We start from the raw sequence: 24,925 nt of genomic DNA on the forward strand, positions 1-24,925 counted from the left end.
TGGTGCAGACGTTCTGGAGGTGGTGATGAAGGGGTTGGGGGATTGGCACCTGCTGGCCTACTTACCTTCCTGTTGATCCAGAGGAAGGCGAAAAACCCCTAGCTGAGCTGGCCAATTGCTGCAGCAGAGGAAAAAAATTCCTTCCTATAAGTTATATTATACAGGAGTGACATCACCGCTCTCCAGATATAAATTATATTATACGGGAGTGACATCACCGATCTCCAGATATACAGTGCCTTGAAAAAGTATTCATACCCCTTGAAGTTTTCCACATTTTGTCATGTTACAGCCAAAAACGTAAACATATTTTATTGGGATTTTATGTGATGGACCAACACAAAGTGGCACATAATTGGGAAGTGGAAGGAAAATGATAAATGGTTTTCAACATTTTTTTACAAATAAATATGTGAAAAGTGTGGGGAGCATTTGTATTCAGCCTCCTTTACTCTGATATCCCTAACTAAAATCTAGTGGAACCAATTGCCAATTACCAGACGTAACCTAATTAGTAAATAGAGTCCACCTGTGTGTAATTTAATATCAGTATAAATACAGCTGTTCTGTGAGGCCTTCGGAGATTTGTTAGAGAACCATAGTGAACTAACATCATCATGAAGGCCAAGGAACACACCAGACAGGTCAGGGATAAAGTTGTGGAGAAGCTTAAAGCAGATTTAGGTTATAAAAAAATATCCCAAGCTTTGAACATCTCACAGAGCTCTGTTCATTCCATCATCCGAAAATGGAAAGAGTATGACAGAACTGCAAACCTCCCAAGACATGGCCGTCCACCTAAACTGACAGGCCGGGCAAGGAGAGCATTAATCAGAGAAGCAGCCAAGAGGCCCATGGTAACTCTGGAGGAGCTGCAGAGATCCACAGCTCAGATGGGAGAATCTGTCCACAGGACAACTATTAGTCGTGTTCTCCACAAATCTGATCTTTATGGAAGAGTGACAAGAAGAAAGACATTGTTGAAAGAAAGCCATAAGAAGTCCCATTTGAAGTTTGTGAGAAGCCATGTGGGGGACACAGCAAACGTGGAAGAAGGTGCTCTGGTCAGATGAGACCAACATTGAACTTTTTGGCCTAAAAGCAAAATGCTATGTGTGGGGGAAACTAACACTGCACATCACCCTGAACACACCATCCACACTGTGAAACATGGTGGTGGCAGCATCATGTTGTGGGGATGCTTTTCTTCAGCAGGGACAGGGAAGCTGGTCAGAGTTGATGGGAAGATGGATAGAGCCAAATACAGGGCAATCTTATGCCGCGTACACACAGCCGGACTTGCCAACGGGCTAAACTCCGTCGGCATTTCCGACGGAAAGCTTTAGATCATGTTCTATATCTGAGTCCATCGGAAATACAGACAGAAAAAGTTCGATGGGGCATACACACAGTCGGAATGTCAAACCAAGAGCTCCCATCGGACTTTTTCTGCCGGGAAGTCCGGTCGTGTGTACGCGGCTTTAGAAGAAAACCTGTTAGAGTCTGCAAAAGACTTGAGACCGGGGCGGAGGTTCACCTTCCAGCAGGACAACGACCCAAAACATACAGCCAGAGCTACAATGGAATGGTTTAGATCAAAGCATATTCATGTGTTAGAATAGCCCAGTCAAAGTCCAGACCTAAATCCAATTGAGAATCTGTGGCAAGACATGAAAATTGCTGATCACAGACGCTCTCCATCCAATCTGACAGAGCTTGAGATATTTTGCAAAGAATGGGCAAAAATGTCCCTCTCTAGATGTGCAAAGCTGGTAGAGACATCCCCAAAAAGACTTGCAGCTGTAATTGCAGTGAAAGGCGGTTCTACAAAGTATTGACTCCGGGGGGCGCCATACAAATGTACCCCCCACACTTTTCACATATTTATTTATAGAAAGTTTTGAAAACCATTTATCCTTTTCCTTCCACTTCACAATGATGTGCCACTTTGTGTTGGTCTATCACATAAAATCCCAATAAAATACATTTTATGTTTTTGGTTGTAACATGAGAAAATGTGGAAAATTTTCAAGGGGTATGAATACTTTTTCAAGGCACTGTAGGTGTTCTATTATACAGGAGTGACATCACCGCTCTCCAGATATGTTATGTTATATTATACAGGAGTGATGTCATCGCTCTCCAGATATGTTCTATTATACAGGAGTGATGTCATCGCTCTCCAGGTGATGATGACACAATGTAACAATTGAATTCTTGCTGGTAATAATATTTTGGTGTCTGGTGGGAGGAAGGGGACGATGTAAGCGAGGTTTCGTGTTTCTCTCTCTCTCGCGCGTTCCGCCTTCCTTTGGGATTCCCGCCGCACTCGCTCCTTTCAGCGGAGGAAAGTCTTTGATCCAGACTTAAAAGGCGTTTGCGGAATAGACGCCGTTCTCCGGGGCATACAACGCCTGGCGGATCACCTTGCCTGTCATGTCGGTCGGCCGTCAGTTCTGCGCTCTCTTTCGGCATCACATCTGGTAATGATGCCTCTTATCAAAGGAGGAGATGCTGACCTGAAAAAAATAAAACGTGCCAGCCGGGTACGGCGGCCTGTGATCACGCTGTCAGCAGTTGCCATGGCAACGTATTTCCAAAACAAAGAGACAAGTTCCTTTTTTTTTTCTATTTTTTATCTCCTGTGTAGAATGCCATCGCTGGTGTTTAGCTCCAGTCAGCAGGAAATGGGGCACGGGGTGAGATTAGTCACTGCGGTTTCCTAGCCTGACCCCGGTGAGGAACGGCCAGCTTTGTGCTGACACTCGCCACCTCCCCCCACCGCCGTCCCTGGGTGACCCTGCCATCAACTACCAACCTGCAGAACCCCCCCCTGGGATTACACTTTCATGGCGGCAATAGTAACCAGTACCTGCCTACTGTATATCTGGTCGGTGAAATAATTCAACATTCGGTCACGCTACACTGCGTCTCCCAGTTGCATTTCAACGCACATTTTAACGCACGTGACATGATGCGATAAAACTCGTGTCCAGATTCTGCATTAAAAAATGTCACCTGTTTGCATGCGGCGAACTTTGAAAAATACTACATACTGATTTTTTTTCAACGCTTAGAAAACTACGGCGACTCAGAAAAATGCATAAAACGTGCGTTTTAATTAGTTGATATTACGACGACTTGGTCAATGTGTATACATGAAGAACACCGCACTCCCAGACACCCCCCCCCCAAAGTGTAGGATGGCCTCAGACAGCTCTGCTCCACAAACCATGGTACAACGCGTTTCGTCCTGCCCAGTGGCCCCCTCCAATGTGTTTTGTCCCGCCTACCAGTGCTTAGTCGTAGAGGTTGGTCTCTCTGTATACACGAAAAACGCTGCACTCCCAGCCCGACTGAAGTGTGAATGCAAGTGTAGGATGGCCTCAGACAGCTCTGCTCTACAAACCACACCCCCAACATGTTTCGTCCTGCCCAATGGCCTCCTCCGATGTGTTTCGCCCCCGCCTACCAGTTCTTAGTCATAGAGGTTGGTCAACTGTGCCAGTGTGTATACATGAAGAACGCAGCACTGCCAGCCTGACTGAAATGTAAATACAAGTGTAGGACAACCTCAGACAGCTCTGCTCCACAAACTATGGCCTCCAACGTGTTTCGCCCTGCCCATGGGGGCTTAGAGGTTGGGCAACTTGGTCATTGTGTATACATGAAGAACGCTGCAATCCCAGCCCAACTAAAGTGTGAATACAAGTGTAGGATGGCCTCAGACAGCTCTGCTCCACAAACCATGCCTTCCCATGCGCTTCGCCCTGCCCACCGCGGCCTAGTCATAGAGGTTGGTCAACTTGGTCAATGTGTATACATGGAGAATGCTGCACTCACAGCCCGACTGGAGTGTAAATACAGGTATAGGACAGCCTTAGACAACTCTGCTCTACAAACCATGCCCCTCCCCCCATGCGCTTCGTCCCGCCCACCGGGGCTTAGTCATAGAGGTTGGTCAACTTAGTCATTGTGTATTCATGGAGAACGCTGCACTCCCAGCCCGACTGAAGTGTGAATAATGTATTTATTTTGTGTTAGGGTGTTATTTATTTTATTTATTTTTTTTTTTTAAGGGTTAAATAATAATTGTATTATTATTTTAATTTTTAATAATAATAATGTATTTTGTGTTAGGGTTAGGGTGTTTAGTTTTTAAGGGTTCATTAATAATAATTTTATTATTATTTTTATTATTAATAATAATCATAATAATAATGTATTTATTTTGTGTTAATGTTAGGGTGTTTAGTTTTAAGGGTTAGGGCTTAAGGTTTAATTCATTCAGGGATTCATTATTATTAGTAGTATTCAATTATAGTAGTTATTTTTTTATTCATGATTATTATGATTTATTTGTGTATTTATTTTAAATTTTTTAATTCTATTAGTAGTAGTAGTCTTATTACCACCCTAACAAAATAAATAAATAACCCCACCCCCTAATTCTTACCTTAACTCTAACCCCTTACCCTAACAAAAAAAATAATAATAATAAATGAATAATAATAATAAAAAAGAAATAAAAGCTGATCGAAAAGCCGAAAAACCTAGCAACAAATGATGCAACAGATGATCGTTTTCTGTACTGACTAATAAAAAAAAACGCCTGAGATCAAAAAATGCCCGAATCGCGCATAAAACTGCACCAAAAATGCCGTAAAAATGCTCAACGATGCTACGCTCAGGTGTGAATGCAGCCTTAGGGTAAAGGAACTGCACAGGCCAAAAAAATTGATTTTTTTTTTGTCATTAATGCCAGAACTAGGTTGGTCTGCCGATGTTCCAAATGTGAATAAATTATTATAAGTGCGCTAAATCTCGGCAACCAATCAGCTTCCACTGATATGGCGATTTCTGCTGGTGTTGCTAAAAGCGCTTGCAACCACTTGATAATAATGGTGACGCATATGATTGTATGAAGTAGCGATTGATTGCACAAATTTGGAGCATAGGCCAATCATTGGTGATCAGTTGCTTCTCCATTGTTCCCGATTTGTGGTGTATGATCAATTAATCGCGGACCATCAGAAATAATTTGTCACCTAAGGGCTCCTCCCGCTTCATAGTATCAATATTTACAGTTTAAAGTGTATCTTTGTGCAGCGGGCGGGCATGTTTTCTGATTATAAATCCACAAGGAGGCTCCGCATAGGTGTTCTGCACAGTGACTGCATTTCATTGCTCCTCCCTGTAAGTGTCAGCAGCTCCGCCCCTGAGGAGCAATCTGCAGCTCTGTGTATGAAATATGGAACAGCAAAATTGTTAGATGTGAATGTGGCATCAATAATTACTTATAGGTCAATGTTACAATCATTTAGAACACGGATAAGATTTCTTTTTGGTGTTTGTGGTTAAAGAGTTATTTTTCCACGCCCAAAGCGTAATATTATCACCAAGCTCTCCCCCCCTCCCCATTTTTAATTTGCTGTGGCTGGCGGTCACAGCGGGGCGCTGGTGGTAACAGTGTCAGAGAATGAGGTTTCTGGCCTTCCAGGGGGGCTCTGAGCTGATTACAGGTTACAGGAAGAGCTGACAATGTCGTCCTTCAGGTGCGTCTGACCGCCAGCTGGGTAATTCCGCGTCTGCCGCATACGCTGGATGGAAAACACAATTCCCGCTGAGAGATTTGTTATATGAAAAACAATTTCAAGTAAAAGTCTGATTTATAAAAGCAATTTCCTCCAGGTCAGCTCTCAGAGGACAAACATTTAGTACGAGGCATTGAATGTTCTCACCTGCTTCTGTTGTGGACACACAGAGAATGGCCATTCCAGTGGTGGGAGGGGCTACCTTTATTGTAATCAGCACTCTGATAGGACACAGGGCAATGCTGGCAGCCTTTTAAACTTTATTAGTTAAACTACTTGTGAAAAAAAAGAAAAAAACATTGCTGGGGAAGCCAATTTCCATGCAATAGGCTGTTGGTAGTTTAAAGAGGAATTCCAGTTTTTTGTTTATTTTTGTTTTTTTTTTTAGTTAAAAAAATACATAGCCCAAGGAAAGTAAATATAGTTACATAGTTACATAGTTAGTCAGGTTGAAAAAAGACACAAGTCCATCCAGTCCAACCACAAAAAAAAAAAAAAAACGTACAATCCAATATACCCAATACTATACCCACAGTTGATCCAGAGGAAGGCAAAAAACCCCAGCAGAGCATGCTCCGATTTGCTACAGCAGGGGAAAAAATTCCTTCCTGATCCCAGAGAGGCAATCGGATTTTCCCTGGATCAACTTTACCTATAAATGTCAGTACCCAATATAAAACAATTCACTTTTGCTGCAATAGTAACCGTCAATCCAGAGCTGTTTCCAGCAGTAATTCTTTTCCACCACTAGATGTCAGTCTGCCAGATTAGATGACACTGGCTCTTCCTCTAGGCCCAGGGTGTCATGGAAACACCCCCTAGGGGGGACAGACAGTACTGCAGCACAGAATGGCAATCCATGTCATTACCGCTGAGTGCAGGAGAAAGGAGAGCGCATCATCTCCCCATCTATCCACTGTTACAGGAGGAGAACTGGAGGGGCGCTGTATGTATGGATTGAGGTGTGTGTGTATATGTAATATATTTACTGTCCCCTCAAAATAACTCAACACACAGCCATGTCTAAACCGTTGGCAACAAAAGTGAGTACCCCCCTAAGTGAAAATGTCCAAATTGGGCCCATGGTGTCAATATTTTGTGTGGCCGCCATTATTTTCCAGCACTGCCTTAACCCTCTTGGGCATGGAGATCACCAGAGCTTCACAGGTTGCCACTGGAGTCCTCTTCCTCTCCTCCATGATGACATCACAGAGCTGGTGGGTGTTAGAGACCTTGCGCTCCTCCACCTTCTGTTTGAAGATGTCCCACAGATGATCAATAGGGTTTAGATCTGGAGACATGCTTGGCCAGTCCATCACCTTTACCCTCAGCTTCTTTAGCAAGGCAGTGGTCATCTTGGAGGTATGTTTGGGGTCGTTATCATGTTGGAATACTGCCCTGTGGCCCAGTCTCCGATGGGAGGGGATCATGCTCTGCTTCAGTATGTCACAGTACATGTTGGTATTCATGGTTCCCTCAATGAACTGTAGCTCCCCAGTGCCGACAGCACTCATGCAGCCCCAGACCATGACACTCCCACCACCATGCTTGACTGTAGACAAGACACGCTTGTCTTTATACTCCTCACCTGGTTGCCGCCACACACGCTTGTCACCATCGGAACCAAATAAGTTTATCTTGGTCTCATAAGACCACAGGACATGGTTCCAGTAATCCCTGTCCTTAGTCTGCTTGTCTTCAGCAAACTGTTTGCGGGTTTTCTTGTGCATCATCTTTAGAAGAGGCTTCCTTCTGGGACAACAACCATGCAGACCAGTTTGATGCAGTGTGCGGCGTATGGTCTGAGCACTGACAGGCTGACCCCCCACCCCTTCAACCTCTGCAGCAATGCTGGCAGCACTCATACGTCTATTTCCCAAAGACAACTGTTGGATATGATGCTGAGCACGTGCACTCAACTTCTTTGGTTGACCATGGCGAGGCCTGTTCTGAGTGGAACCTGTCCTGTTAAACCTCTGTATGGTCTTGGCCACCGTACTGCAGCTCAGTTTCAGGGTCTTGGCAATCTTCTTATAGCCTAGGCCATCTTTATGTAGAGAAACAATTCTTTTTTTCAGATCCTCAGAGAGTTCTTTGCCATGAGGTGCCATGTTGAACTTCCAGTGACCAGTATGAGAGAGCGAGAGCGATAACACCAAATTTAACACACCTGCTCCCCATTCACACCTGAGACCTTGTAACACTAACGAATCACATGACACCAGGGAGGGAAAATGGCTAATTGGGCCAAATTTGGACATTTTCACTTAGGGGTGTACTCACTTTTGTTGCCAGCGGTTTAGACATTAATGGCTGTGTGTTGAGTTATTTTGAGGGGACAGCAAATTTACACTGTTATACAAGCTGTACACTCACTACTTTACATTGTAGCAAAGTGTCATTTCTTCAGTGTTGTCACATGAAAAGATAGAAGAAAATATTTACAAAAATGTGAGGGGTGTACTCACTTTTGTGAGATACTGTTTGTTTGTGTGTAATGTAAATATATATATATATTGTCATTTATTTAATTTTTAATCCAAGCACATACCTGAAAGGATGAGTGTACATCCCTTTTCCGGCGCTCTTTTGCAGAAAAATGCAGAATTTTCCTTTCTAGAATGCGGCTCGGCGCCATGATACTGACAAAGAATAAAGCTTCCCATTTTTTTGCCAGGAAGACGAGATTATTTCCTTTTATCATTTTATTTATTTTACTCATCCTGAGAGCGGCGGGATGTCACCTGGAAAAATCAGCTGTGAAGTGTTTTTGGAAAAGTATTTGGCCGTCACACTGAGTGCGCCTTTCCTGCCGGAGAAACTTTTACTTTTACTTGGAGGCCAACCGATTGTTGTCTCTGTCCATTACCGTCATCTCTCTCCCTCTGCTCCCCCCATCTCCATCTTTCTCTCCCCCCCATCCTCTCTCGGCTCTCTTCCTCCTCTCCCCCCTCCCATATCCCCCTTCTCTCCCCTCTCCTCTAACCCCCCCCCCCATTCTCTCCCTCCTCCCTCCCCCTGTCTCCCCTCTATCTCCCCCCACCTTACTCTCCTCTGTATCCCCTTCTCTGTCCCTTCTTCCTCTCTCTTTCCTCTATCCCCCCTCTCATGCTCTCCTCTCTCTCTCCTTTATCCCCCCTCTCTTTCTCCCCCTCTCCCTCTACCTCTTCTCTCCTCTCTCTCTTCTCCTCCCTAATCTCCCCCCACCTCACTCTCCTCTCTATCCCCCTCTCTCCTCCATCTCCCCCCTTCTGTCTCCCCCTCCCTGCTCTCTCTCCCCTGTCTCCCCCCCTCTTTCACTCTCCACTCTCTCTCCTTCCTCCCCCTCCCCTCCCCATTTTCTCACCCCCCCCCCTCCTCATCCCCACCCCCTCTCTTCTCTCCTTACTCTCTTACTGTATCTCGCTCTTTTCAGTTCTCTCTTCTCCTCCCTAATCCCCCCCCCCCCAATCTTTCGCTTTTTCTCCCCCTCACTTTCAATTTTCTTCCTCTGTCCCTATTCCTTCTCTATCATTCCCCCATCTTCTCTCCTCCTTCTTACTCTTATCCATACCCCTCTCTTCATTTCACTCCCTCTTCCCTTATCCCCCATTCTCCCCCCCTTTCTCTCCCCCCCTTTCTCTCTCTCCCCCCCTTTCTCTTTCTCTCCCCCCCCTTTCTCTTTCTCTCCCTCCCCCTTTTTCTCTCCCCCCCTTTCTCTTCTCCCCCACTCTTTCTCCCCCCTCTTTCTCCCCCCCCTTTCTCTCTCTCCCATCCCTTTCTCTCCTCTCCCCTTTCTCTCTCCCCTCCTTTCTCTCCCCCCCCCTTTCTCTCTCCCCCCCTTTCTCTCTCCTATACTCTTTTTCTCCCCACCAGCCTCTTTCTCTCTTTCTCTCCCCCCCCCCTCCCCATTATATAACCTTCGCTCTGAGTGTTGCTGGCCGGCGGTTTGCAGATCTGGAGGAGGAAGTTCCCGTTTTCCGCTGTCATTTTAAATGTCATTTTTTGATTTCATTTGAGATTTATGACCGATGATTTCCTTCTGCTTATTATATCGGATAAGAGAACGATGAGCGCGGCTTCCGCTTCCACATTAACTCTTCCCAGGGCTGTGAAAACTTAGCGGGGTAATGGCCATGCCGATTAGATTGTAAGCTCTGTGGGCCATTGGTCTTGTCAATGATTATGGAAGGGCTCCGCCCTGTGCTGTGTGTGGTGACGTCCTTCCAAAATCACTCGTTATTTGGATCTGTCGGATGCGATGTTTAAAAGTAAAGCTCCAGAAAACAACCAAATTCTAAAGACGAGATACGAAGATGGGAGCTCCTCTACCTGCCAAAGGATTTGTATTTCTGTCCATCCAGTCCTGAGATTTACACAGCTCTGCCACACAGCACAGCCCTGTCTGATATTAAATAATACACCTCCTTACCCCCAGCCTGTGTGTATGGTATTTACTATGGGACCATTGTGTGGCCATCACCAGGTAGGACCTCCTGTCTTACTATTTGGTGTATAGTGACCACCAAGAGGACCAGCCGTGTCACTATGTAGTGTTTGTGGACCACCAACATCGCTGTTCAGTGTGTAGCGACCACTAAGAGGACCGCCTATTTCACTGCTTGTTGGATCACAACCACTAAGAGGACCACCCATGTCACTGCCTAGTGTATGACAACCACCAAGAAGACCACCCATATCACTGCTTGGTGTATGAGGACTGCCAGTGTTGCTGCTCAGTGTATAGTGACCAATAAGAGGACTGCCCATCTCACTGATCGTTCTATGACCTCCACTAGGAAGACCACCCATGTAACTGCTCACTGTATGATGGCCACTAAGAGGACCACACATGTCACTGCTCTGTGTTTTACAACTACTAAGAGGATCGCCTATGTTAATGCTTGGTGTATGGTGACCACTAGGAGGACCATCGAGGTCAATGCTTGGTATACAATAATCTTTAAGAGGACCACCCATGTTACTACTCTGTGTTCTACTAAGAGGACCGCCAATGTTAATGCTTGGTGTATGATGACCACTAAGAGGACCATCCATGGTGGTTCTCTTAGTGGTGGTCATACTACTCACAGTATGACCACCACTAAGAAAACCACTCATGTCAGTGCTCCGTGTTTTGCGACTACTAAGAGGACCACCCATGCCACTGCCCACAGTATGATGACCTAAGGGGACCACCCAAGTTAATGCTTGGTGTATGATGACCACTAAAAGGACCACCTGTGTCCCTGCTCACTGTATGGTGACCACTAAGAGAACTGGCCATATCAAGGCTTGATGTATGACAACCACTAATAGGATTGCTCATGTCGCTGCTCAGTGTAACACAACTACCAAAAGGACCACCTGTGCCTCTACTTGGTGAAGGATGAGCACTTAGAGGACCACCCATGTCTCTGCTCAGTGTTTGAGAATTGCCAAGAGGGCTGCCTGTGCTGTTGATAGGTGTTTATTGACCACCAAAAAGGCCCACACAGGTGGATGCTTGGTGTTGGCGACCGCGTTGAGGATCACCCGTGTCGCTGCTCGGTGTCTGTGGATTGCTAAGAGGTCAGTCTGTGTCAAAGTTTGGTGTCTGATCACCAAGAGGACCACCAGTGTTGCTGCTCGTTGTCTGAATATCCACCAAGAGGTCTGCCTGTGATCCTGTTTTTAGTGTCTGATGATCGCCAAGAGGACCGCCCATCGCTGCTCAATGCCTATTGATTGCCAAAAAGGACCTCCTGTGTCACTGCTCAATGTTTGATGATCGGCAAGTGAACCGCCTGTGTCGCTGCTCGGTGTCTGATCTCCTAGAGAACCGCCCATGTCGCTGCTCGATGTCTGATCACTAAGAGGTCTGCCTGTGTCACTGTTTGGTGTCTGATGATCGGCAAGAGGACCACCTGTGTCACTGCTTGGTATTTGATGATCACCAAGAGGACCGCCCCATTGCTGCTCGATGTCTGATTGCCAAAAGGACTGCCTGTGTCGCTGCTCAATGTCTGATCAATAAGAGGACCACCTGTGTCGCCGCTCGGTATTAGACGATCGCCCATGTCGCTGCTTGGTGTCTGATCATCAAAAGGACCTCCCGTGTTGCTGCTCGGTGTCTGATAATAGCCAAGAGGATGCCTATGTCACTGCTAGATATCTGATGATCGCCAACAAGACTGCTCGATGTCTGATCACCAAGAGGACTGCCCGTGTCACTGCTCGATGTCTGATCACCAAGAGGACCGCCCGTGTCACTGCTCGATGTCTGATCACCAAGAGGACTGCCTGTGTCACTGCTCGATGTCTGATCACCAAGAGGACCGCCCGTGTCACTGCTCGATGTCTGATCACCAAGAGGACCTCCCGTGTCACTGCTCGATGTCTGATCACCAAGAGGACCGTCCGTGTCACTGCTCGATGTCTGATCACCAAGAGGACCGCCCGTGTCGTTGCTCGATGTCTGATCACCAAGAGGCCCGCCCGTGTCGTTGCTCGATGTCTAATCACCAAGAGGCCCGCCCGTGTCGTTGCTCGATGTCTGATCACCAAGAGGACCGCCCGTGTCGTTGCTCGATGTCTGATCACCAAGAGGACCGCCCGTGTCGCTGCTCGATGTCTGATCACCAAGAAGATCGCCCGTGTCGCTGCTCGATGTCTGATGATCACCACGAGATATGGCGATTTTATGTCTCCGGAGGGTCACATGTCGCTGCGGATCCAGGAGGAGGCCGCGCCGTGTCACACTTGCCGCTTGCTTGCGGAGGTGAGGAGATTGGAGATATTTTTAGCTGTACATTATCGCCTTTCCAAAAACCAGAGAGCGCGGTGCTAATGAAGAGTTGACGCCTTTCCCTCTCCAGAGAGGCCGAGCGTCTCCGACGACATTCATCGCAGGAACGGCGAAAGTGATAAAAGCGGTTCAGCAATAAAAACAGTTGGGTGACCCACGGCCACTGGATTCTGGGCGAGAGGACCGAGGCGGACATGGCGGGTCAGCCTCCTGCAGGACAGTCATGTGACCGCGCAGCGCCGCGTTTCCAGCAACAAGGGATTGTGGGAAATGCACAGCCATGACGGTTTAGTGGTGCAACGGACATTTTGGCAAAATAGTCATGATAACGATCGTATGCATTGAATGGAAACATTGTAAAAGATTTCATATCATTCAGATCTCTATTTTGCAACAAAGAATAAAATAAATAAATAATAATAGAATAAAAATATGGAGTGTGAGAATTACAATGCTGCCACCTGCTGGCTGCCAGGATGTGCTGCGCACCCTCCACATTATCATCATCATCATCAATATTATTATACAGAATTTATATAGCAACACGGCCGCAGGGAAATCGCATGGTCTTTTTGAAAACATGCTGCAGGTTGAGATGCGTGGGGCTGCCATTCCACTGCGCGTGGTTGCGGGTACGGGAATTGCTGCCATTCCCACAACCGCAGCCACACACATAGGTGTCAACCTAGTCTTTCAAAAACGCGGCCGCAAGGAAATCACATCTTTTTGACCATGCGATCTCCCTGCAGTTCCGCACCCGCACAGCAGGTGGAGATGCGTTGGGGTTCCGTTCCACCGCGGGGTGGTTGCGGGTACAGGAATTTCTGCAACTCCCACAACCGCAGCCACAAGCATAGGTGTGCACCTAGCCTTTCAAAAACACGGCTGCGGGGAAATCGCATGGTCTTTTTGACCATGCGATTTCCCTGCAGTTCCCGGACCTGCAAACTCGCTGCAGGCTGAGGTGTGCGTGGCTGCCGATTCACCGCAGGTGGTTGCAGGTAGGGGAATTGCGGCCATTCCCACAACCGCAGCCACACACATAGGTGTAAACCTAGTCTTTCAAAAACGCGGCCGCAGGGAAATCGCGTGGTCTTTTCGATCATGCAATTTCCCTGCGGTTCCCGCACCCGGAAACACATTGTGGACTGAGATGTGTGTGGGGGGGTGCCATTCGGATTGAATGGCAGCCCCGCGTGTCTCCCAAGAGCAGCGCGTTTTCATTGCGTTTGTGGCAATTGCTGCAATTCCTGCAGCCACAGGCATAGGTGTGCACCTAGCCTTTCAAAAACGTGGCCGCAGGGAAATCGCATAGTCTTTTTTGACCATGTGATTTCCCTGCAGTACCCGCAAACGCGCTGCAGGCTGAGATGCGTTTGGGGATTCCGTTCCGCCGCGGGGTGGTTGCGGGTACGGGAGTTTCTGCAACTCCCACAACCGCAGCCACACGCATAGGTGTGCACCTAGCTTTTCAAAAACACGGCCACAGGGAAATCGCAATGTTTTTTTTTTTTTAAAACGCGCTGCAGGCTGAAATGCGCAGAGGGAGGGGGGTGTGTGCCGTTCCACACTGCGGAAGGTTGCGGGTATGGGAATCGCTGCAATAGCCGCACGCATAGGTGTGAACAGCCCAAATGCAAATGTGGCACGTTAAGCGATTTTTTTAAAAAAATCGCACCTGCCTTGCTTTTTCTGCGTTTCAATTCGTTTGTAAGCCTTATCGAAATGAATGGGACTGTCAAAAACTGAACATACGTGTTTTGGTGTAAACCAGCCCGGAATGGGTTGCCCCTATAAGTGTTGCGTGGAAAACACATGGGAAAAAACGCAAAAAAAAAAAAACGCATGACCCCGCTACGTTAAGTGGAATGGGGCCTTAGTGTGAGTGGACTGATCCATATGCTGTGCAGAGCAGTGAAGTGCGGTTAATTGTGTGTGGGGGGGGGGGGTTCCTGTGTATGTAATGAGGATATAGTCGCCCCCATGTACATATAGAATCGCACCAATGGGAGTCTGTGGGTTGGGCCGATCACATGACTGGTGAATGGAAGCGGCTGTGTAGGTGTCGCAGGAATTGCTGATATTTCAGGAATGTTCTCTCATCACACACAATCCCCCATTGTATTCCGCTCTCAAAGGAGTCATTGTCCGGAGTCCCCCCACAGCCCCTCATTAACCCCTCACTGCCCGGGCGCCTTTCCCTTTTTATTGTCCTTTCTCTTCCCCCAATTAGAGCAACCGCCATTTATTAACCCTTCGGTGGGAGCGACCAAAACTTTTTTTTTTAATCATTTTTGTCTTTGCTGCCTGTGCTGGGAAGAAGAAGTCCCTGTAACTCCTTTCTTGGCTGTGGCCCCCCCGGGGGGGGGCCCCTTGTCCTTCCTACGCCCACTGCCCTACAACCCAACTGTATTAATACATTTTTAGAAGCCCTCTCAGGTTTTTATCGCCATCTCTGCCCCATTTGGGCAGATTCACCCTCACTATTTGCCAGGACGGGAAGTCATGGAAAATCTCCCCCACTTGGGACCCCCCAGACTCAAATAAAAAAATAAGTCCATCCAAAACTACGAGAAAAAAAATTCGCCGGAACTGTGATTGGACCTACAATCCACTAATGGGAAATCTGTATGGGGGAGGGGGTGTGGATGACACAAATCTTTAGGCTATGCTAAAATGTTATTCATTTATAAAAATAAAAAAAAAATTAAAAATTAAAAAAAAACGTTAGAAATAAAAATTATTTAAAAAAAACAAACAAAACAAGTATGATCATTAGATGGCATAAATATTTAATTCCTATGACAATCCGCTTCATCTGGTGGCCAGAATGTGGTATTTTCCTGATTTGCTCTATTCCGTATGAATGAATCACATCCGACCTGGAGAGAAAATAGCCAGATAACATTCGATGTCCTCCCCTAATTAGCACAGAAAGATTGTACATGCAGTTTCACAGGACAAAAAGCTCTGCAAATTTTAAAAAACAAATTCTAAGTAAAAATGTTGTATATGGTCCGGCCAGAGCCGCCGGTAGGGAGGTACAATCAGTCCTCCCGTACTGGGGCGGGGCCTCTCTGGTGACCTGATGGGGGCCGTTGCCAGTGGGCAGCTCAGAGAGACTCCTGTCCTCCCATTCTCTGGTTGCCCCCTCTCTGCTCCTCATCCCCCTCCAACTACAGAATCCTCAGAGCCCAATGGAGGGGGGGGGGGGTTCCCCACAAAGTCTGGATACAGGAACAGTGCAGATTATGGTGTAATGGGAGTACAGAAAGAGTAGTAGGTGATGCCAGGCAGGGGTGCAGAGTGAGGCGTAAAGGGAAGTGCAGGGGGTGCAGGTTGTAGGGTAATGAGGGGTACAGGGGGTGCACAATGAGGTGTAATGGAAGATTTAGGGGGGTGCAGAATACAGGGTAGTAGGGGATGCAGAGTTGCAGAAAGTGGGGTGATGGGATATGCAGGGGATGCAGAATATGGGGTGCTGGATGATGCAGGGGTGCAGCATCTGGTGTAATGAGGGTACAGAGAGAGCAGTGGGGCTTGTTGGTGGTGCAAAGTAGGTTGTAATTGCGTGTGTGTGGGGGGGGGGGGTGCAGAATGTGAGTTAGTGGGGGATGCAGGGAGTTCATGATTGTGGGGCACTGGGGGATTCCAGGGGGGTAGAGTGAGGTATAATGGGGAATGTGGGGTAGTGGGAGATGCTGGGGTGCAGTGGAGGTACAGAGAGTAATGGGTGATGCAGAGTTGTAATGGAGGATGTAGGGAGTTCAGAGTGTGGGGGGGTGCAAGGGATGCAGAATATGGATTAGTAAGGGTTTAAAATGCAGTGTATTGTGGTTATGGGGGATGCAAGGGATACAGAATATAGGGTATTGGGATACAGGGAAGCAGATTACAGGTGATGTAGGGGGGTGCAGAGTTTTGGAGTGTTTGGGATGCAGTGTGTTGGGGTAGTGAGGGAGGCTGGGGGTGCAGAATGTGGGGTAGTAAGGGATGTAGGGGGTGCAGAATGTGGGGTAGTGAGGGAGGCTGGGGATGCAGAATATGGGGTAGTGAGGGATGCTGGGGGTGCAGAATGTGGGGTAGTGAGGAAGGCTGGGGATGCAGAATATGGGGTAATGAGGGAGGCAGGGGGTGCAGAATGTGGGGTAATGAGGGAGGCAGGGGGTGCAGAATGTGGGGTAGTGAGGGAGGCTGGGGGTGCAGAATGTGGGGTAATGAGGGAGGCAGGGGGTGCAGAATGTGGGGTAGTGAGAGAGGGAGGGGGTGCAGAATGTGGGGTAGAGAGGGAGGCAGGGGGTGCAGAATGTGGGGTAGTGAGGGAGGCAGGGGGTGCAGAATCTGGGGTAGAGAGAGGGCAGGGGTTGCAGAATGTGGGGTAGTGAGGGATGCAGTGGGTGCAGAATGTGGGGTAATGAGGGAGGCAGGGGTTGCAGAATGTGGGGTAGTGAGGAAGGATGGGGGTGCAGAATGTGGGGTAATGAGGGAGGAAGGGGGTGCAGAATGTGGGGTAGTGAGGGAGGCTGGGGGTGCAGAATGTGGGGTAGTGAGGGAGGCTGGGGGTGCAGAATGTGGGGTAGTAAGGGATGTAGGGGGTGCAGAATGTGGGGTAGTAAGGGATGTAGGGGGTGCAGAATGTGGGGTAATGAGGGAGGCTGGGGATGCAGAATATGGGGTAGTGAGGGATGCTGGGGGTGCAGAATGTGGGGTAGTGAGGGAGGCTGGGGGTGCAGAATGTGGGGTAATGAGGGAGGAAGGGGGTGCAGAATGTGGGGTAGTGAGGGAGGCTGGGGGTGCAGAATGTGGGGTAATGAGGGAGGAAGGGGGTGCAGAATGTGGGGTAATGAGGGAGGAAGGGGGTGCAGAATGTGGGGTAGTGAGGGAGGCTGGGGGTGCAGAATGTGGGGTAGTGAGGGAGGCTGGGGGTGCAGAATGTGGGGTAGTGAGGGAGGCTGGGGGTGCAGAATGTGGGGTAGTGAGGGAGGCTGGGGGTGCAGAATGTGGGGTAGTGAGGTAGGCAGGGGGTGCAGAATGTGGGCTAGTGAGGTAGGCAGGGGGTGCAGAATGTGGGGTAGTGAGGGATGCAGGGGGGTGCAGAATGTGGGGTAGCGAGGGAGGCAGGGGGTGCAGAATGTGGGGTAGTGAGAGAGGCAGGGGGTGCAGAATGTGGGGTAGAGAGGGAGGCAGGGGGTGCAGAATGTGGGGTAGTGAGGGAGGCAGGGGGTGCAGAATGTGGGGTAGTGAGGGAGGCAGGGGGTGCAGAATGTGGGGTAGTGAGGGATGCAGGGGGTGCAGAATGTGGGGTATTGGGGTACAGGAGGTGCAGATTACAGGTTATTCAGGGGATACAATGTGTTGGAGTGTTTGGGATGCTGGGGTGCAGAATGTGGGGTATTGGGGTACAGGGAAGCAGATTACAAGTGATGTAGGGGGGTGCAGAGTGTTGGAGTGTTTGGGGTGCAGAATGTGGGGTAGTGAGGGACGCAGGGGTTGCAGAATGTGGGGTAGTGAGGAAGGATGGGGGTGCAGAATGTGGGGTAATGAGGGAGGAAGGGGGTGCAGAATGTGGGGTAGTGAGGGAGGCTGGGGGTGCAGAATGTGGGGTAGTGAGGGAGGCTGGGGGTGCAGAATGTGGGGTATTGGGGTACAGGAGGTGCAGATTACAGGTGATTCAGGGGATACAATGTGTTGGAGTGTTTGGGATGCTGGGGTGCAGAATGTGGGGTAATGAGGGAGGAAGGGGGTGCAGAATGTGGGGTAGTGAGGGAGGCTGGGGGTGCAGAATGTGGGGTAGTGAGGGAGGCTGGGGGTGCAGAATGTGGGGTAATGAGGGAGGAAGGGGGTGCAGAATGTGGGGTAATGAGGGAGGAAGGGGGTGCAGAATGTGGGGTAGTGAGGGAGGCTGGGGGTGCAGAATGTGGGGTAGAGAGGGAGGCAGGGGGTGCAGAATGTGGGGTAGTGAGGGAGGCAGGGGGTGCAGAATGTGGGGTAGTGAGGGATGCAGGGGGTGCAGAATGTGGGGTAGTGAGGGATGCAGGGGGTGCAGAATGTGGGGTAGTGAGGGATGCAGGGGGTGCAGAATGTGGGGTATTGGGGTACAGGAGGTGCAGATTACAGGTGATTCAGGGGATACAATGTGTTGGAGTGTTTGGGATGCTGGGGTGCAGAATGTGGGGTAATGAGGGAGGAAGGGGGTGCAGAATGTGGGGTAGTGAGGGAGGCTGGGGGTGCAGAATGTGGGGTAGTGAGGGAGGCTGGGGGTGCAGAATGTGGGGTAATGAGGGAGGAAGGGGGTGCAGAATGTGGGGTAATGAGGGAGGAAGGGGGTGCAGAATGTGGGGTAGTGAGGGAGGCTGGGGGTGCAGAATGTGGGGTAGTGAGGGAGGCTGGGGGTGCAGAATGTGGGGTAGTGAGGGAGGCTGGGGGTGCAGAATGTGGGGTAGTGAGGTAGGCAGGGGGTGCAGAATGTGGGGTAGTGAGGGATGCAGGGGGGTGCAGAATGTGGGGTAGCGAGGGAGGCAGGGGGTGCAGAATGTGGGGTAGTGAGAGAGGCAGGGGGTGCAGAATGTGGGGTAGAGAGGGAGGCAGGGGGTGCAGAATGTGGGGTAGTGAGGGAGGCAGGGGGTGCAGAATGTGGGGTAGTGAGGGATGCAGGGGGTGCAGAATGTGGGGTAGTGAGGGATGCAGGGGGGTGCAGAATGTGGGGTAGTGAGGGAGGCAGGGGGTGCAGAATGTGGGGTAGTGAGGGACACAGGGGGTGCAGAATGTGGGGTATTGGGGTACAGGAGGTGCAGATTACAGGTGATTCAGGGGATACAATGTGGAGTGTTTGGGATGCTGGGGTGCAGAATGTGGGGTATTGGGGTACAGGGAAGCAGATTACAAGTGATGTAGGGGGGTGCAGAGTGTTGGAGTGTTTGGGGTGCAGAATGTGGGGTAGTGAGGGAGGCAGGGGGTGCAGAATGTGGGGTAGTGAGGGAGGCAGGGTGTGCAGAATGTGGGGTATTGGGGTACAGGGGGTGCAGATTACAGGTGATTCAGGGGATACAATGTGTTGGAGTGTTTGGGATGCTGGGGTGCAGAATGTGGGGTATTGGGGTACAGGGGGTGCAGATTACAGGTGATTCATGGGGTACAATGTGCCGGAGTGTTTGGGATGCAGGGGTGCAGAATGTGGGGTACAGGGGGTCCCCCCCTTCCGTAGTTTTCTGCAGGCAGCCTGTAGAGGGTGGAGCCTCCCACAGCTCTGCTCTATGCACAGCCTAGTGATGATGTCACTGCTACTTTTACAAGGTAATATCCGGGTTTGTAAAGGCTTTTGTTGCTCACAAAGTGAATTTGTTTCCTTTTGTAGCTAATGAGGAATATAATGTAGATTACATTTTTTTGCCCGGCGTTCATGGGCGTCCTCGGGCAGATATCGATCTCTGTTCCTCATCCGCGGGTTCCCCTCGTGAGTTCCTCGTTGCTTAGAAACAAAACAGATGACTGCGGCGCGGTGTGCAGATACCAGCGAAAGCCGCAGTGCCCGCGATCTGCTGATAAATCTTCTCTCTGCTCATCGAATAAAGTAAATAAAAAGTCAATAAAATAATCTTCGATGGAGACGGCGCCGTCTGTGCGTCTGATGTGTCATGGAGACGGCGGTCCGCGGTGTAACGGGGATCTATAAAACGGCGATTATTCTGGGGACGGTGTCAGAGAGGAGAATGGGGAATTCCAACATTTCGGTAAATGTGTTGTGGTCGATGGGGAAGGAGAAATGAAGGTTTTAGTGGTTTTTAAGGCGTTGCGCTGCGGGAACGTGTTGCATGTGCCGCCGTTCGTCCTCAATGGCACCCCAGTGCACGTGCGTTTTTTAGTGCACCACAACGCATCTAAATGCACCGCCATGCGTTGTGATGCTCTGCCTTTTTTGGTGCATTGAGGGGACCATTCACTGATGATGCACAGGTGTAAATGGGACAAAAAAAATAGCTTTGTTTATAAACAATGTCATGTGGTCACTGTGTTGTTCTTCACCAGCTGTGATGTCACAGTGCAGCGGGGTGTCACAGCACCGCCCTCTCCCAGTTTTTTTTATGCTGCATCAGAGGTCAGTAGAATGAATGTACAAGGTAAAAAATGATTTCCACCTAGTCACCACCCCCTTTACTGTGATTGGTCAGACATTCAGCCCTCAGCAAGGGGAAGGATCTGTTTGGCTGCACCCGACTGGTTGACTGGGGAGGGAGGAGCTCTGTTGCAGCATTTGTGTGCCTCACCTTCCCTAACTAGAGGCACAAACCAGAGTGCTTGGCTGTTCATGTTTCTACTCACTGCCTGAGGGTGGCGGGATCGTGGTGCTCCTCTGAAGCCTGAGGAGGACTTTGTGTAACTGATTTTGTAGAATTATCTCTTTACACCTCAGAGTCTTACACTTCTCTGTCATTGCAGAAACCCGGTAAGATGAACCCGCAGAAGATAGAAGATTCGTCACAGGTCCCTCTTCCCCCGGGCTGGCAGTGCTACATGTCTCCGCAGGGACGCCGCTACTACGTCAACACCGTCACCAATGGTGAGTACCGACGCTGTACCGTATTTCCTCATCCGGTGTATATTCAGCAAGTCCCATTCTGAGTTTGCTGTTCCATATTTTCATGGTCCCTGTAGTGGCTGTCTTTTATTACAGGTAGACATGTGCAGTTCGTTTCGTTCCGAATTGAAATTCGAACACATTTTTTGTACTATTCGGAAATTTGGATGTATCCGAATTTCCGAATTACAATAGTAACAAATTTAAACTAATCCGAAATAATGAAACAAAATTTCAGACGAAATTCGAATAGTTTTCAATCTGACTTTGAATCATATGGGAATTTGAATCGTTTTTGAATCTAATTTAAATTTCCGAAGAGAATAAAATAGAATAGAAAAAAATAGACACATTTTTCACTATGTATCCAAATTTCCGAATGACAGTAGTAACAAATATAAACAAATCCAAAATAATAAAATAATATAATCTTATAGAGTTAAACAGAATAGAAAATAAAAATAGAACAGAACAAAATAGATTTGAAAATAAAGGAATAGAATAGAAAATAAAAGAATAGAATATAATGGAATAAAACAGAACAAAATAGAATAGAAAAGAAAGGATTCAAATAGAAAAGAACAGAATAGAAAATAAAAGAATAGAACAGAACAAAATAGATTTGAAAATAAAAGAATAGGAAAAAAAATTGAATAGAAAATAAAGGGATAGAATAGAAAAGAATAGAAAAGAAAATAAAAGCATATAACAGAGTAAAACGGAACAGAATATAAAATAAAAGAATAGAAAAAAATAGAATAGAAAATAAAGGGATAGAATATAAAATAAAAGAATAGAACAGAACAAAATGGATTTGAAAATAAAGGAATAGAAAAGAATAGAATAGAATAGAAAATATAAGAATATAATATAATAGAGTAAAACGGAACAGATTATAAAATAAAAGAATAGGAAAAAAATGAATGGAAAATAAAGGGATAGTATAGAAAATAAAAACAAATAGAAAAGAACAGAACAAAATAGAATAAAAAAAAAGAATAGAGTAAAACAGAACAAAATAGAATAGAAAGTAAAAGAATAGAATAAAATAGAACAGAAAATAAAGGAATAGAAAAGAATACAATAGAATAGAAATAGAAAATAGAAAAGAATACAATAGAATAAAAAATAGAATAGAATATAACCATCTTCTGAAATTCGAATTTCAAATAGAATAAATTTGAATTAGAATAGAAAAAAAAAGAATACAATAGAATATAATAAAATATAAAGAATATAACCTTCTTCTGAAATTCGAATTCCGAATAGAATAAATTTGATTTAGAATGGAATTCGAATAGAATGCGATTCAAATGGAATTCAAATCGATTAAAATTTTTCAAATTCGGTCGAATTGAGTTCAGTTCGACCAAATTCAGAAAATTTGAATAAATGAAATGAGTTCCGAAAACAAATTAAACAAATTTATGTAAATTACGAAACACCTTTTTTCGTTCTGCACATGTCTAATTATAGGAAGTGTGATTAGCATCCTTGCTGAAGGACTGCTGAGATCAGGATTACTGAAGAGGAGAGGGAATTGCTTTCAGGCGGCTGGGAGATCTATAAAGAGAGGGAAGAACAGTAAAGTGCAATCACTGCATGACACTATATAGAGAGCAGAGTCTGTGTGTATATAATGAGCCAATGTGGTGGCCTGATGTACAGAGACCTCAGAATAAGGTTAATATAAACAGGATTAACAGGTTTTTACTGTTACACCAACTGCAATCACAAGTACATCTTATAAAATAAATAAAGGAAGTTCCCAGCGCTGACCTGGGGTGACGCTGAATCCGGGAATGTCTGTCTGTAGATTGTTCAGCTTATTTTGGGAGTTCAAATATTTTAGATTGTTTTGTGTGATGTCATCGAATGACTGTCATGCCTAAGAGATCTGTGTCCTGATTGGTTGGTTCTCAGATGATGTCATTCTCATTCTTCTAATTCTTCGTAAAATTCGTAAAATTCATAAAATTGTTCTGGAGTTATATATAGTTCAGTCTGATGGCAGATGGATAAACAATTCCTCCTGTGTGTGTGTGTGTTTATAAATACATACATTGTATAAATAGGTGAAATGTGAGAAGAATCCGAACTTTGAATGAGAAATTCAGGAAATGAAGATCTTCCGTTATCATGAGGTGATAAGAGAAGGGCCAGACTGCTGATTTCTCCCTCCATGATTAGACCACTAGAAGATGCAAATAAAAGGGCAGAGCTGGTGACCCGTGATTGAGATGTGTCCCCCAACAGCCTGGTGATCCCATAATTGTGGTGTAGTTCACCACCTGGTGACCCCATGATTGGTTCATGACATAACCTGCTTGGTGATCTCATGACTGACATATAATGACCCCATGACTGTACTGTAAGCCAAAGCACCTAGTGACCCACAGCCTGCTTGGTGACCCCAAGATTGTGGTGTAGTTCACCACCTGGTGACCCCATATTTAGTTCATGACATAACATGCTTCGTAAACCCACGACTGACATATGATGACCCCATGATTGTGACCCAACCCACCTGGTGATCCCATGATTGTGGTATGATCTTACAAGCTTGATGACCTTGTGATATGACCCAACCTGCTTTGTGGCGCCATGACTGGGTTTTGACCCAACTGATTTGATGACCCTGTCATTGGGATGTGACCCCAACACCCTAGTTACCCCATGACTAGGGTGTGACACAACCTGCTCATTGACCCCAATATTGTGCTATGACCCAACCCTCCTGGTGATTTGACTGTGAGTTGTGGTGTAGTTCACCACCTCGTGACCCCATGATTGGTTCATCACATTTCCTTCCTCTGGATCAACTGTGGGTATAGAATTGGGTATATTGGATTGTACATTATTTTTTTTTTTTTTTAATGGTTGAACTGGATGGACTTTTTTCAAACTGACTAGCTATGTAACTATGTAACGTGCTTGGTGAACCCATGATTGACGTATGATGACCCCATGACTATACAGTGACCCAACGCATCAGGTGATCCCATGATTGAGGTATGACCTTACCAGCTTGATGATCTTGTGAGTGTGATATGACTCAGCCTACTTCGTGGCACCATGACTGAGTTTCGACCTAGCTGGTTTGATGACCCTGTAATTTAGGATGTGTCCCCAACAGCCTGGTTACCCTATGACTGGGATGTGACCCAACTGGTCTGGTGATCCTGTGATTGGGATGTAGCACAAACTGCTTGGTGACCCAGGGATTGAGTCACCTCTCCAGCCTGGTGACCCTATGATTATACTGTGACCCAAACTACCTAGGGACACCAATTCTGGATTGATCCAACTAGCCTGGTGACCTCATGATTGGGGCATACCCCACTGGCCTGATGACCTCATAATTGGGGTATGACACAACTACCTTGATAACCCCATGATTGTGGAATGAACCCAGCAACCTGGTGATCTCAGGACTGCTATGACCCAACATACCTGGTGAAACAATGATAAGGGTTTGATTGAGCTGGCCTGATGACACAAACTGCTTGGTGACCTCATGACTGAGGTATGATCTCACCAGCCTGGTGACCTTGTGGTTGTGCTATGTCCCAACCTACCTCGGGAAACCATGATAAGCGTTTGATCCAACTGGCCTAATGACTTTGTGATTGAGATGTGAAACAAACTGCTTGATGACCTCATGATTTGAGTTATGACCATCCCAACCTGGTGACCTTGTGATTGTAGGTAGGTTGGGTCAAGCACAGACACCATGATTAGGGTTTGACCCAACTGGCCTGTTGAACCTGTAATTGGGGTTTCACTTCACCTGCCTGGGATGGACCATTTTCACAGACTTGTAGAAGTTTCTTTCTCATTAGAACCTCCCGGAGTACCTGTTTGTGCCAGTTATATGACAGGCCACGCACAGATGTTTCCACTTTCCACTCTGCCTTTAGCCGCTTGTCTTATTGTAGAACAAACTCCTCATCTATAACCCGCTGGGAGCTCAGAATCTGAGGAACGCGC

The 24,925-nt window shown here is 47.2% G+C and overlaps 1 protein-coding gene across 3 annotated transcripts in view; it reads left to right on the forward strand.

The window, feature by feature from the left end:
* The window catches only part of GAS7 (growth arrest specific 7), a 156,173-nt gene that overhangs the window by 15,096 nt on the left and 116,152 nt on the right, over positions 1 to 24,925 (forward strand). For 2 of the 3 annotated variants that reach the window (XM_073606787.1, XM_073606786.1), the window contains exon 2: positions 20,797 to 20,917. In XM_073606787.1, the coding sequence (XP_073462888.1) occupies positions 20,809 to 20,917 (109 nt within the window). In that variant the 5' untranslated portion in view covers positions 20,797 to 20,808. Of the gene's footprint in view, positions 1 to 19,744; positions 19,931 to 20,796; positions 20,918 to 24,925 lie in introns of those variants that run through there. The other variant, XM_073606785.1, reaches the window with a different exon arrangement.

This window comes from Aquarana catesbeiana, linkage group LG12 (assembly GCF_042186555.1).
Source record: "Aquarana catesbeiana isolate 2022-GZ linkage group LG12, ASM4218655v1, whole genome shotgun sequence".
NCBI classification, from domain to species: Eukaryota; Metazoa; Chordata; class Amphibia; order Anura; family Ranidae; genus Aquarana; species Aquarana catesbeiana.